Source organism: Diabrotica virgifera, chromosome 6, assembly GCF_917563875.1.
Source record: "Diabrotica virgifera virgifera chromosome 6, PGI_DIABVI_V3a".
Lineage (NCBI taxonomy): Eukaryota > Metazoa > Arthropoda > Insecta > Coleoptera > Chrysomelidae > Diabrotica > Diabrotica virgifera.
The window spans coordinates 147211015-147226823 of record NC_065448.1 but is presented as its reverse complement, the minus strand read 5'-3'; the positions used below and the strand labels follow the sequence as shown (position 1 = coordinate 147226823).

The window sequence follows — 15809 nt, the reverse complement described above, 5'->3', positions numbered from 1 at the left end:
CAGCGGAGAAAAATATCATTCTATTATTAAACCTCTATTCAAACCATCTGATGCAACAATGAAAAAGCATGCAACTCGATCACAAAAAGAACTCGACCACAGAACGAAAACAGCTCGGTCAGCATCTTCATCTACGGTCAAAGGAACGGGGTTGGATGACTCTCGTTTAACATACAACGCTGCACCCTTAGAGTATATTTATTGGGATGACGTCAATGAGTTAGTTGATCGTCTTAAACTCTTGGTGGCTTCGAAAGACGCCGGCAACACATCTCACGACAACGAAATCGTGGCTATCATCAATGAACTAAAAGAAGCCAATATAATAGAGTAACTGAGAATGATGGCATCATTTCCATTATGAGTGTCGACAAATTCGGTCATCACTCTCGTAACAGTATCACCCAAAAGGCAGTACGAGTTACATTTCCACATACTCCTGCCGGAAACATTAATGCCGAAAATGTGAAAATTTGTAATGTTAAGGACCCATCAGAATATAGTGATGCTGCAACGAAAAAATACGTTGATAATCTAATAAATGAGATGCGTAGCGTATACTTTCCAATAATTAAAGCCCATGATGCGATATTAGATCAAAAATCTATTAATATAAAAGATTTAACAATCGGACTAAACGAAGTAAGAAAAGAAGTTCCACTGCTCGAGCAAAAGCTACAAAAAATAATCGCAGATGCTATGAATACACTAAAAAAGGATACGGAGAACAATATAAATAAGTTGTTGCAACAAAAAACTAATGATATACAGGATTTAGCCGTCGGACTAAACGAAGTACAAAAAGAAATTCATAAAACCACAGTTCCACATTTAGCGATCGAACTAAATCAAGTAAGAGAAGAGCTTCATAAAACCACAGTTCCACTTCTCGAGCAAAAATTGAAAAAAATAATCAAAGATGATGTGAATACACTAAAAAAGGATGCGGATAAAAGCATAAAAGAAGCTGCAGAAACATTTGCAAACCATACGATGCACGATATGAAGATGGAACAGAGGTTAAAACAAGTGGAGCAAACATTACAGGATATAGTACGTAATATTGATCTATTGCGCACACATGTTGTAGATGTAGATGCTGGTCGTTAATAAGAAAATGTCTACAGAAAAGGAACAGGTGGTGAACGAATTGCATAAACCAGCACGAAAAATCTATCCTCGTCGACGAACAATAATCAAAGGAATCGATGACTTGTGGCAAATGGATTTGGCCGAAATGCGTCCTTACGCACACCAAAATAAAAATTTTAAACTAATACTAGTCGTAATTGATTGTTTTTCAAAATATGTGTGGACACGCCCTCTAAAGACCAAGACTGGCGAGGAAATTACTCAAGCATTTTCGGATATTCTCGCCCATACTCGACGACTTCCGAAGAACCTCCAATCCGATCAGGGAACAGAATTTTATAACAGAAAATTTCAAAATTTAATGAAAAAACACGAAATTAATCATTACAGCACCTACACGATTAAAAAAGCCGCCATTTGTGAAAGAGTCATTAGAACGTTAAAAGCAAAGTTGTACAAGTATTTCAGTTTACATGGATCATACAAATGGTTAGAAGCTCTACCTGTAATTACCGAGGAATACAACAATACAAGGCACAGTAAAACGGGATACAAACCATCTCAGGTCAACAAATCCAACGAAAAAGCTATTTTAAACAAGAGTTATAGTCATTTAAAAATTGCTGGTCCAAGAAAATATAAAATTGGTGACATTGTGCGTGTCTCAAAGACAAAACATTTATTTGAAAAGGCCTACACGCCCAATTGGACGACGGAATTATTTAAAATTGTAAAAGTTAAGATAACAAATCCTATAACGTATTTGCTTGAAGACATGCACGGTATACCGATTAGCGGGGGGTTTTACGAAGAAGAATTACAGAAAACATTAAACCCTGACATTTACTTGGTTGAAAAAGTACTTAGACGAAAAGGCAATAAGATGTATGTGAAATGGCTCGGTATGGACAGCAAACATAACAGCTGGATTAACGTTAATGACGTAGTTTAGGAGGATCTATCTTTTAATCCGCCGCGTAGCAATACATTTTTTGCAAAGAGGTTGTTTTTACCACAAGGAGTAGGGGAATATAAAAGAACTCATGCTTCAGTATCAATGTCAGTACAAGTGAACATGAGCTCTCAAGATAGTGGGTATTCTTCAGGTGGCTCTCAAGATAGTGGGTATTCCTCAGGTGGTTGTGAATTTAGCATCGATATGCCTAGCAACGAAGACTATAATCAAGAATTAGATAGAGCTTTGGAAAATTATGAGGCTGCCGCCAAATCAGAAGTTTTCTACCTGCTTGCAACAAAATACACGTTATCGGGCTATGAAGTACAATGTGGTATAAGCCCTGCAAGATCATTTTCGCCTGCAGTGATTTTATCTCAGCAATATAAACCAACCAGAATATCACTCAGCGCATACGAATGGTATTCCTTTATTTCAATCATTACACAACAACTAATTGATTTTTTCCAATCAACTGATGACCTCATGCACCCAACTTTTCCATGCGAAGAATACTGCACTGTTACCCCGATAGTTTACGATGATTGTAAATTCATTATTGTTAAGAAGCATGGTGTGGAGTACTATATGGATGAAGAAGAAGTGAAGCAAATTGTTGAACTTAACACTAGTGTGCTATCGCCTCGTATGCAGTTGTTAGAAAATTTGAACTTTTGTGAATATTATTATAATGTTTTAGATTTTTGTAAAAATGCTGCAGATAGTTTAAACCCCTTGCAAATATTGTATGCTTTTTGTTCTATAATGTCAGATGATATGACAAACAATGCTCTTAGGGAGTTCATTTATTTTTATAAAATTAGGGTAATTAATGATTTGAATAAATAAAAAAAAAATACCAATTTAGAGTTTTTATTTTACCATAATATATATATATTACACACTATTTTACAATATATATACAAGAAAGAGAGAGATAGCAAGTGGATATTGTTATGCGTTTAGTACAAAAGAGAGATAGTAGCTTATGAACATAATTCGTCTCAAAAATCAATTTTTAAATATTTGCAATTTGTAGTTTTAATTCTCTTAGACAATTTACTTAGGATTGTATTCGCTATTTTTTGTAAATTGGGGGGAATCCATAGGGAGCCCCGCATCTTCGACACCCGCATGACATCACTTTTTCACAGTTCTTCACAATTTGTAGTTTTAATTCTCTTATACAATTTACGTTTAAACTGAATCGTATTTGCTTGGGAATCTTAAAATTCGCGGTACATCCTTGCTTGCTGTACCATCGTTCAATACCAATCACATCTTGAGGGAGAGGATGTTGCTCTCCACTTGGAAGCGTAAATGTCTTTGTATTAGCATCAACTACATCCCAATAAATTTTATTGGCTGCTATTTGTTGCAGATTAGCGGGAGTCCATAGGTCTGGTGTAACACATCTGTGAGACATTTCAACGTTCTTCTGCAATAAAAATCTATTCTAAAATACTGTAATGTCCCAATGGTAGGGTTCTAAAACTATTTGGAATTAAATATCTTTTATCGTCATAAGGACTTAGCGCAATTTTTGTTTGTTCTATACTATAGACGTTATGGCTATATGACCGAATGGAGTGTTGAGTAGCAGTTTGTTCCTTAAAAAAGAATCAATATTACTGCCTACTTCAGACTTCTGGTTCAGAATCATCAAACCTGTTATTTCTAGGCATTTCATGTAATGCATTAACGCAAGACTCGTAATCTTTTAAATCGAATAAAACTTGAGTAAAGCAACTATTGCACCAATAATATGGTTGCTGATATACGCATTCAACGATATCATCAGCATCATAAACTTCGTGAGTATGGTCGTAACGCACCAGTAAAAATTTATTTAAGGTCTCATGAGCATTTTTGAATGCAAAAAAACATGATTTACATACGTTTAGGCGATGCTGCTTAAGATAATATCCATTAGCCCATACACAATAACTGGAGTGTTCATCTTCAAATATACTCCCCCAATCTGACTTTCCTAATACGACATTTCTTAAATGTGACGGTATGTGTTTAGAGCAAGCAATAAATTCTATTCCTTTATATGAAGGAATAGGATCATTTTTAGCACTGCTTATCATCGTTTCCCATTTATATAAAGGAAATTTTTTTAATATTATTTTTGTTAATGTCCACGGCAAGGGGGACTGCTCGATGAAATATGATGCTGATACTGTTGTTTCACAGATTTTTTTGATAGACAGGTCGGTCAATGATGGAACATTCATCTACAAAAAAAAATCTATTCTAAAATACTGTAATGTCCCAATGGTAGGGTTCTAAAACTATTTGGAATTAAATATCTTTTATCGTCATAAGGACTTAGCGCAATTTTTGTTTGTTCTATACTATAGACGTTATGGCTATATGACCGAATGGAGTGTTGAGTAGCAGTTTGTTCCTTAAAATCATTTAAACAGTTTACATAATCATCGAATTTTATAACATTTTTTACTATATTATATTTAGTCCCTTTTGCTTTTTTAGTGATTCGACCAGATTGAACTTTAAAAGTATACATTTTTGATCGTAATCCCACAAATTTTGTCATAATTTCTCCTTTATTTTCATCTTTCATTACTCCTAAAACTTTTTTATTTACGCGAGGAATATTATAGATATTATCTACAGCGTAATCGGATGTATCAAATTTTGATAGATCTTGTTTTATTACTTCCTCATATGCATCATGACAGTACAGTTCATAAATAAAGCTATCGGTATCCATATACATTAAATTACATTTATCTGCGCCCAATTTTGGAAGCATATAGTCGTAATGAAATTGGTACATACATAATTTTGATATATCTAAAACAGTCATGCCAATGTATAAGGGTTTATTAAAAACTAGATCTGATTTAATCAGTTCTATAGCTACTAAATTTTCATTAAATATCTTTCTGCTATGAAACCTGGCACTAGAAATTAAATTTTTAGCACCATATCGCCCATTCCATGATCTGACTAGTTTTACTATTCTATGTTTCCTTATATTCTCCATAGTCTTTCCAAATACACTATTATTGGCCAATTTGTATAAATTTCTTCCAAAATCGTTCGTAGCTGCAGCTCTAAGTCGAGTATTTAATTCTATGTAGGGTCGCAGCCACGCAGACTGCTTAAATTTCAAAATTTTATGAATCTTTTTTAAAACTAACCCATTAGCCAGCATTTGTTTTAAATTTCTATAATGAACGATATATTCTTTTTTATTATAAAGTGTTGTCATTAGTTTAGTATGATTTGAACCCAAAGCTTTGCGGTGTTCGGCAGCGAATGGAAAATCTGAGTGCAGATCATGTAATTGGCGAGGATAGTCCAAGTCAACTTGTAACATGTACCCTACGGGAGAGTCATCAGGTACAGACATAACATCAATGTCTTTGGCATCCATCCATTCGAACCCTCCGTAGGGTAAGGGTTCTCCCATAGCCCACCCATATAAATTATTGACATCAAAATACATTAAGTATTTTGAGGGCTGTGCGGGGTCATAATTAGACATGTACTTATTATTGGCCTCCGACATTCTACCGCTACATACTGAAATTCCTCCACGAATTGCTTTCTCCATAAATAGTATCATGTCAACGTCACGCAATAACTCGAGGTTACACCCCACGTATTTCAACATACAATCCCAAGAATAACCGGGCATTGTGTAGTACCAGGCTGGATCTAACCCATAAGTTATAAAACATTTTTTGCGGAAAGTTTCAAAAACATCTGCTAAAAGCACAATATCGGTTTTTAAGTACAAATCTGAATATTGACCTAAATTTTCAATGTTAAAGGTATCCCAAACTATTTTAGCATGAGCATACTTCTCATCTGTAAGATTCGTATCGTTTAGCTTATTATAAAATGCCTCTATTGGAGGTAAATCGGTAATGTTTAATTTTTCCCAAGAATCAATAAAATCATAGCAAAATACCCCTTTTTTAGTTATTAATTTAAATTCATCGTCACTTAACCTGCTAAATTCTCGCTTGCAAATTTTAAAGTCATTTTTATTTAATGTTGAGACCAATTCATCTAAAGAGGCTCCTAAAAATCTTAATGAATCAATAAATCGAAATTTTATATTAGTAACAGCATCGTTAAGTGTAAATGAAATGTATTTTTCTTTATTGACTGGAAGTAGACTAATATCTCCTTTTTTGCTTAACTCTGAAATTATAAAATGACTGTCGTAGCCACTCATATTGTGAAAAATAACTGGGACGACAAACAATTTTTTGAAATTTAAATTACAGGCTTGGTGGGCGAAATTTCTGAACTCCCCCGTAAAATGGTCGTGGTCTTTAACAATGATATCTGTAGGAGAAAAACATTTTTCGCATATGTGACACCTTGTGGCTTTACTGGTACTCGGGTTTTCCTGCATTGGTATAATTTTCTTAATTTTCGAATGAATACTTTGAGCTAAATTTGGTAATTCATTAGCAAACCACTCCATGCAGTCAATGCCTCTATAACTCTTAAAAAAAGACAACTTTTCATCATAGCTACATTTTACATAGTATCCAGCACTATACGGAATATGTTTTTGATATTTTTTAGTACAACAGGATGTTTGGAGGTCTGTAACTTTTTCTAACATGCACTCAAAATCTGCATATATGACAAATGGCGTTGTTTGTTTATAAGTATAATTTTTAAAACTAACAGCATCATATTTAGGAAAAGACATTTTACAATTATTCATATCTGCACACATTTTTTCATGTTCCGACAATTTCCCTTCAGTTGAAAAATAATTTAAGCATCTATTGCAAAGAAATAATTTGGCCTTTCTTTTATTTAATTGACCAGCAACTAATTTAGACATATCCGTAATGTGGCAGTAGTGGTACTTAATTTCTGAATTATCATTATCCACTGGAGGTGCTTCATAATCGTTTAATTTAGGAAAATAGTGATTCTGAATTAAAAGAAGATTTACATGTTTGGCAACGACTGTTTTAGTTAATCTAGCTGGATATACTGTGAAAAATGACTTTTCATTATTTTCTATTAATTCTAAAGCAAATACATTGACTGATATATTATTTAATTTTTCAAATTTTGAAATTTGATGTAACGGCATTGGTGCCTCTAGGTCTTCTGTTTTTAGTACTGTACTGTACCATGGGTATGAGGATGGGAGTTCTTTATGTGCTTTAGCTGGATAGAGGGCACTAACTATTGCCCAATAAAAACATGCTTGATCAGAATTTTTTACATTAATACAAGCACGCTTTTTTTGAATACTCTCAGGAAGTTTAATATACGAGGAACCATTTCCAATTTCATATCGATTAATATTTACTTCTAAAGATACAATTCTATTTAATGCAAAACCGGAGTCCCTTTCCTGAAACTCGGATAATTTAAGATTTATTTTATCTTTAACATTCTCAAAAAACCACCGCTCTGTATCGGTAGATACGTCTAGTACAGCATTTTTTGTATTAAAATATTTAAAATTTACAATTTCCTCCTCCCCCGATTTTTTAATAAATTCTCCACAAAAACAAACATTAAATTTAACAACTTTATCTGCTTTTAAAATTTTTCTGATTTTATTTTTAAAAATAATATAACAATCATTTAGGAAATGTGCTAAGTCCTTATGCCATAAATTAACTATAACTCCAGTTTTAATTCGACTTTTAAACGCGGAAACTACATTTTCCCATTTAACTCTATGTTTTAGTTTGTTGTCTAGCCCCATACCGACATGTCTATTGAAAATAATCTGTTTAAAATGTTTAAAATGTCCTACATGCGTTTGCAGTTTTCTAATTGTACCTATAGGCAAAGTGCGTTTTTTTATTACTTTATTACAAGTTTTGATTTGTTTCGTTAAGCGTTTCACCCAAATTTCTTTGTCTTTAGCTGTGAATTTATCAAAAACTATCTTTCTGATTCTTTTGATGAATAACAGTAAATTTTTACATTGTTTAACAATATCCATATTGCTTACCTCTCTTTCTCTCAGTATTTTCGCTTAGATAATTTTAAATGATGTCATGGGCTGGTACTGTTGGCCGCAGTCCACCAGGCCGTGATAAACTATCGAATACTTCCCGCTCGAAAACTCCTCAATGACGGGGCTGTAGGTATCTGTGACTCTAGGCGGTAGAAACACCACCTCTTCCCCCAAATCTAACAGAACAGCTTGCCCAAACTTTGTCTTCACAATTTTGGCTCCCGTAATGGGTACTGGAATGTCGATCGGTAATTCTTTGAGTTTCTTCACGGGTTTCCTCGCTACGACAGATGAGGCATTAATTTTTGATAAATCCATCTGAAATGAAGGAGTGATATAAATAACCAAGCAAAAAACATTGAGTTGTATTCAAAATCAAAACCCGAAAAGATTTAACAAAGAATAATTACGAAGAATGACGAATAATTGACATTCAGCATGCTAACAGTAAGTCTTTTTTGTTTGTAGACAATCAGATGTCGAAATAATAACTCTCATCTGGAATAAAGGGATAAATAGCAGAGTAGAAAACATTAATTAAAAAAATCAAAGAAAAACAGAACAGATTTAACAAAGAATAATTACGAGAAAATAAAAAAGAATAATTGTCATGCTGGCATGAGGTCTTGTAGACAATCAGGTGCTAAAATAATAAATCTCATCTGGAATAAAGGAATTTTATAAATAGCTGACCAAAAAACCGAACAGATTTAACAACGAATAATTACGAGAAAATAAAAAAATAATTGTTATGCTAGCATGTCTTTTTTGTAGACAATCAGGTGCTAAAATAATAAATCTCATCTGAAATGAAGGAATTTTATAAATAGCTGACCAAAAACTTGAAAAAACCGAACAGATTTAACAAATAATAATTACGAGAAAATAAAAAATAATTGTCATGCTGACATGAGGTCTTGTAGACAATCAGGTGCTAAAATAATAAATCTCATCTGGAATGAAGGAATTTTATAAATAGCTAACCAAAAACTTGAAAAACCGAAAAGATTTTAACAACGAATAATTACGAGAAAATAAAAAATAAATGTCATTCAAAATGTTGACAATTAGATAATTATTTAATGTCGAAATAATAAATCTCAGCTGGAATGAAGAGATTTTATAAATAGCAGAACAGAAAACATTAAGTTTTATTCAAAATCAAACAAGAAAAATAAAAAATATTTAACAAAAAATAATTAAGAGAACACTTACCTTGCAAAACTAGTTGAACCACAACAGTACACTAACAGTAAGGAATAGACTATGGAATAGACCGTCCTGAGGTGGATTTTGAAATTTATACGGTTGCGTGCCCCACCCTATGACGTGTTGTAGAAAGTGTGCGTGTGCAAAATTATATTCAGTTTTATCATTGTCATTGGTTTTAAAAATTCCAACATTTTCTATGCACATGATAAGAAATATAACTCAATAACAAAATGTGGGTATGATAACGAAAATTGCATAGTAATGCGATTAGACCCTCAACCGCTATTTCCTATGCGATATGTAAATTATCTGCTAACATTTATTTTCATTATTTTCAACTAAATATTTTTTAGAGTTATGGGTTTTTTATTTAAACGCCTTATTTATTGTTCAAGTCTTATATTACATGATGATTCAAATTTTCTCTTAACAATTTTAAATATAATCTTTATAATTAAAATAAACACTGAAGCTAATATTACACAAGTCATTGCAAAAACATTATCTATTTCACTTTTCATGCTTTCTTTGTTCATCGTTGTTGGCGCCGGCGTCGATAACATCATTAATAGTAATTGGATGAATTCGCCTTGTTGGAGTTTCCCTAAATAAGTAATCCGCAGCACTTGAATATTCTTGTCGCAGCTGCTGGCTAAATTCCTTAGGTGTCCAGTCTATGCTGCTTCCCAGTGTTAGGTTCTCTATTTGTTTTATAACCTTATTTTTATCCTCATAAAATAAAACCTGACTTCTTAACTGTGTCAGTTTTTCTCTAAATTCTGCTAATTTACGTCTATACTCATTCAAAGACATGATGTTACTACCTCACGTCGCGCTGTGACAATAAGTTCTTGCGACTGAGCTCCCCATGACAATAAGGCCTACGCGACATTTCACGAGCCCACGTGACGGTTTGATGTAACGTTTTACCTGACGCTTTCACGTGACAATAAGGCCTACGCGACATTTCACAAGCCCACGTGACGTTTTGATGTGACGTTTTACGTGACGCGTTGACGTGTTTTGACGTGATGATTTTACGTGACAATAAGGCCTACGCGAAATTTCACAAGACTACGTGACGTTTTGATGTGACGTTTTTACGTGACGCGTTGACGTGCTGTGTTCCTTTTAAGTTCTTTTAATAAAAAAATTGCATTATGTTTTTTTATTTTATTTAAATTCCAAAATTACCAGCCGCGCGCTTCGTATCTACGAGATCCGCGAAAAACTTAAGGTACCGACCGCGCATCTGCTTCGCGTTCCGCGAAAAATTAAGGTACCGATCGCACATCTGGTATCGCGCACCGCTGCGCCGCTGTGTTCCTTTTAAGTTCTTTTAAAAAATTGCATTATGTTGTTGTTTTATTTAAATTCCAAAATTACCGCGCGCTTCGTATCTACGAGATCCGCGACAAAGGTACCGACCGCGCATCTGCTTCGCGTTCCGCGAAAAATTAAGGTACCGATCGCACATCTGGTATCGCGCACCGATCGATCAGCGCTAGAACGCCGGAACGCGCCCCATCGGACGTCGTCACATCGGAAAGCGCCCTTTTGACACTATGCCGCCATGTTTTTTTGTATTCGTTATCTCCCGCCCATTCCAACGAGCCGTCGTACGTTTAAATCGGACCAATAGCAGCAGAGATACCATGTTTCTCTCTCTAACACACATACTTTCCTATATCAGCTGTGACATCACATACCTCTCTCTCTAACACACAGAATTCCCTATATCTGTAGTGACACCCGTTTAGATCATCTACTCCGCAAAGGTCGGACTTAAATTTTTGAAGTTTTTGGGAGTTTTGGGGGCCAGAACGAAAAACAGACCTAAATAGGAAGGGCCGTAAAATCGACACCCTTGGACCAAAATGGATGGTTGACATATGAATGGGTGAGTCTTTTTCTGAACTTGAAGATGGGAGTTGGCACAATTTTCAATTCAGTCAGATTTAGAAAATTGAAAATTTCGTGTATATAATAGTGTCGCGTGTAGGGGGGCGTATTTCTGCGCCACTGGCGAGAACTGCCGTTCTCTGGTAATTTTTTCGATATAAAACTAACAGCTTCGATAACCAATAAATCGAAAACTATTAATTTTATCAAAAAAATGTATAATGAACATTTTTTTGCTTATAATTAATATTTTTACCAGCATTTGCGGTCAAAATATAATACAAAATTTCCACCCTCGAGATGAGGTGGCAACAACCCCATGGTAAAAGCGTCTTTCGGCATCATATAGATTTTGATCCTTGGACTATCCACTACTTATTGTCAAATTTTCAAGCAAATCTATCCATTCTGTAAAAATTGCGAAGTGAAAAATTTCAGTTCCTGGACTAATTATACTTTTGGAGCTCTATAACTTCTGAACGGTTTACCTGATGTTGATCACTAAACATGAATTTGAAACGTATTGACAAGTAGTATCTGACCAGCATCCAAGATCGAGTATGATAACTGAACGTATTACAGGAATTATTGAGCTTGAAAAACCGTTTTTCCCGTAAGAAATAGATTTGATTATACTTATGAAGCCTATAACTTAAAAATTCGAATTTTCCCAGATATGAGGTATACACCGTTAGACGCGTCCTGAGTCCTTCTACAAACGCTCAGTTATTGGTGCAATTCGTAGGTTGAAATTTTGAGTAATTGTCGAAAAACCAAAATTTTCAAAGTTTAATTTTTCAGTTTTTTGGCTATGGCGAGCAGTGTGTATGTCTCAGCTTGATCGCTTAGGCGCCACTTGAAAGCTTAACTCAACCCTATTGATTTGGTGTATTTGCGGTTTTCCTGTCTTTCCTTGAACCTAAGATATATACGCCCAAAAAATATGCTATTTTGTATCTACCTAGTCCTCTAGCTGGCTTACGGGTAGTCAGAAGTCAAAAATTAGACCGGTTCTGAATCGGCCCTCACACCTTCTTGAAACACAGAAAAAAAAATTCAGATCGGTGTAACTTTTCCACACACATACATACATACATACATACATACATATCCACAAACATTTTCCATTTTTTAAATAAAAATTGAGTCATATTTCTGAGCTCGATAACTTTTGAATGGTATAACCGATTTTCAAAATTAAACATGCGTTGGAAAGGTAATGATCTGTGCTATCAGAAGCCGCAAAGGTCGGGCTTAAATTTTTGAAATTTTTGGGAGTTTTGGGGACGAGAACGAAAAACAGGCTTTAAATGGGAAGGGCCGTAAAATCCACACCCTTGGACCAAAATGGAGAGGTAACATATGGATGGACGAGTCTTTTCCTAAACTTTAAGATGGGATTTGGCCCAATTTTCAATTCAGTCAGGTTTAGAAAATCGAAAATTTCGTGTATATATAGTGTCGCTTGTAGGGGTGTTGTGCGCCACTGGTGAGAACTGTCGTTCTCTGTGGATTTGAAAAAAAAAACTAAAATCTAAATTTGTTGCAACAATTTCTTAATTAATAAATCAAACTTTAATTCTGATGTCTTCTTGTTTTAACAAAAAAAAAGTACTTAAATAAATTATTGTTTGTTCATATTAAATTTAATAAAATTTACTTTTCTCCTTTTGAATTGATTACTTAAAGTTGGAGTGACTAACTGAGTTATACAACTGTTCAATACAAAAAAAAATGAGCATATATAGTATGGATATAAACAAGCTCTCTCCGTTTCGACAATTGATTTGACTAACCTTTTTGTTTCTTCACTCCTTCTTCTCCCAGATTGCCTCGTCCTTGATTCACCCACACGTACTCTTTGGATGTTGCGAAAAGGTCCCTCTCGTCCAAACTGCTTCATAAACAAACAAAACCAGGACTCGCTCGAATTTTCCTCAGTTTCTCCTTGCTCGATATCTCTTGTGCAAATAGATACCAATCAGCTACTCGTTCTAGACAGAATAAAGGAATCTTCCTCGGGCACAGGAAAATTTTACTTCTCAACCGGTCTACAATTTCGATTCAACTTGATTCTGCTCGCAAAGGCCGATTTCACCACTTTACACTGACTTCTCACTTTTCAAAAACTGGACTGCTCTCTCCCGATATTCATCACACAGTGACCATCTTTTCTCTCTCAAATTCAAACTCCACATTCTCATCCCTTCCATCGATCTTTCTCTACTCAAAACATTCTTACTTTCCTTTCATAAGAAACCAACTTAATTTGTATCCAACTTTCCATTTTGTTAAACATCAAATTACTATCGTTTTTTCAAAGAACTAAACAAAAGGCCTTACATTCTAAACTCAATAAAATTTGTTTACCGTTTAAAACTTCTACGAATTATTTACAAAAATCCTATTGATGATTACAAAACGAAATACCATGCACTTTCCAATATTTTCGAAGCATTGTCTGTAAATCCTTTCAAAAAACCCATTAACGAAAACCACATTAACGATTTCACTTTCCCCGACAAAGCACTGTTTATTAACTAAATTAGACTCTATACAATTTTTGGTCATATACAGGGTGAAGAAAATCTATGATCTTGTGGTTGTGGTTTTCCAAAAAAAAAACAATTCTACAACAATATAATAAAGAATTAAAAAAACAATTTTTTATTTTTAAATTTCCCGATTCCCGGGAATTCCCGAGAAATCCAAATTTAGGACTCCCGATTCCCGGGAAATCAAAATGGGCCGGGAAAATGGAGCTCTAAACGGGAACGAGAACGGAAACTGAAAGCATCAGCAGATTCACAATTAAAAGGTAAACAGCTGTTTTATGTCACTGTCACTTGTGCTGTTAATTATTTTTCTTAAAATAAATTTTTGTCGAACGATCTTTTTCTAATTTTATTAAAAAAGGATGTCTGGTAACTCTGAAAATATGGATTTAGTTGATGACGAGCTTTTAATATTTTCGTTTTTTATGATCTTACAACTAATTTACACAATATATGTGTGCAATCACAAAGAATGTTTGTCAGCGTAAATATAAAAAGCATATCATTCAAATATTTATATTATTTTTTACCATCGATAATAGCTTCTTTAATCCAGTCGGAAGAGCTTCAAAATCGTCGTTTTGATGACATTTTTAGGGTTTAGGGGTACCTCAGGTAGTTAGCTTAAAACGTAAGAAATAAATTTGAACAGTAACGGATTAAGCCAACACGGAGCCTATTTCAAATGTATACTTTTCATTAATGATTATTGATAAAAAAAGCTCCAATTCTATTTTACTTCAACTCATTTTAAGGCTATTTCAATAAACTAATCGGTTCTTTTTTCAGTTTTTTGGTAAGATGTTGTAACTTATAGACGAAAATTATTAAAATCGGCTATTTTTCATTTAAATTGTCAATAAATAATTAAATTGAGAAAAAATTGATCAGATTTACATAAATTTTGTTATTCCGTCCATATAGAAACTAAAACAATTGTACAAAACAATTGAACAAAACCGTGTATTTTTACTCATTTCTTTGAGCTATTTCACGTAATATCGAGATATAAGTTGTATTTTTACATAAGTTATAGTTTATAATACAATAATACAATACAATACTTATTTTAACAATACAATTTTAATGAATATAAATTACTTATTTGACCCATCTTTCTGTCCATATGTTTTAATCTTGTGGTGCTTCTTTGATACATCTTTTCCATGCTGTTCTATTTTGAGCTAATTGTTTTGCCATACTCCATTGCAGTCCTCTCTTCTCTGCTTCTTGTCTAACTTGTTCTTCCCATCTCATTCTTGGGCGACCTACTTTATTTTTCCCTTGTACTCTGACTTCATATACTTTTTTCGTTATTCTTGTGTCGTTTAGTCTATGGATGTGTCCCAACCATCCTAACTGTCGTTCCCCTATTTGTCTCTATGGGTTTTATCTTTAGAGCTTGAGTTATTGTGTCGTTTCTTATTTTGTCTCTTCGTGTGACCCCCTTCTATTTTTCTCAAGAATCTCATCTCTGTAGCTTTGATTTTTCTTTTGTTGTTCTTTGTTAGCGTCCACGACTCACTCCCATAGATGATTGATGGTCGAACCACTTTTTGGTACACTTGTGTTTTGACTTCTTTGGGTACCTCTTTCTTTCCAAAGAACGTATTTCTTAATGTATTATAAATTGTCCCTGCTTTTCCTATTTTATTGTTTATTTCTTTGTCTATTTTACCATCTTCTTCAATAATTGTACCTAAGTAGTTGTAGCTGTTTACTTGTTCCAACACTTGTCCTTCTACCTTAATTTTTATCACTTTTTTTGTAGTTGCCATAACCATTGTTTTACTTTTATCGGTGTTTATTTATGTTCATTTTTTTTAGTTCTTTTATACAAGTGTTTATTATTTGTTGCAGTTTCTCTTCCGTGTCAGCTAACAATACCATATCATCTGCAAATAGTAATTCTTGTATTTGTACATTGTTCATTTTCCATTTTCCCAATATCATGTCTTTAGATTTCTCCTTGCATTGCTTTATTGCGTCATCTAGTACCATTGAGAAAAGTAATGGACTTAGTACGCAGCCTTGTTTTAGTCCTATCTTTGCCTGGAATTCATCAGATTCTTGATTGTGCGTCCTTATTTTTATTTTATTATTT

The 15809-nt window shown here is 33.9% G+C and overlaps 2 protein-coding genes across 2 annotated transcripts in view; both read right to left on the bottom strand.

Annotated features, from left to right (window-relative positions):
• Positions 1 to 15809, bottom strand: part of LOC126886935 (zinc finger protein OZF-like) — a 42537-nt gene that overhangs the window by 17223 nt on the left and 9505 nt on the right. The window lies entirely within an intron of this gene.
• Positions 2905 to 8163, bottom strand: LOC126886936 (uncharacterized). The gene is made up of 2 exons (XM_050654097.1): positions 8031 to 8163; positions 2905 to 4287 (listed from the first exon to the last, which is right to left on the bottom strand). Exon 2 carries the CDS (start codon positions 4285 to 4287, stop codon positions 3688 to 3690), a length of 600 nt encoding a protein of 199 aa, XP_050510054.1. The 5' UTR covers positions 8031 to 8163; the 3' UTR covers positions 2905 to 3687.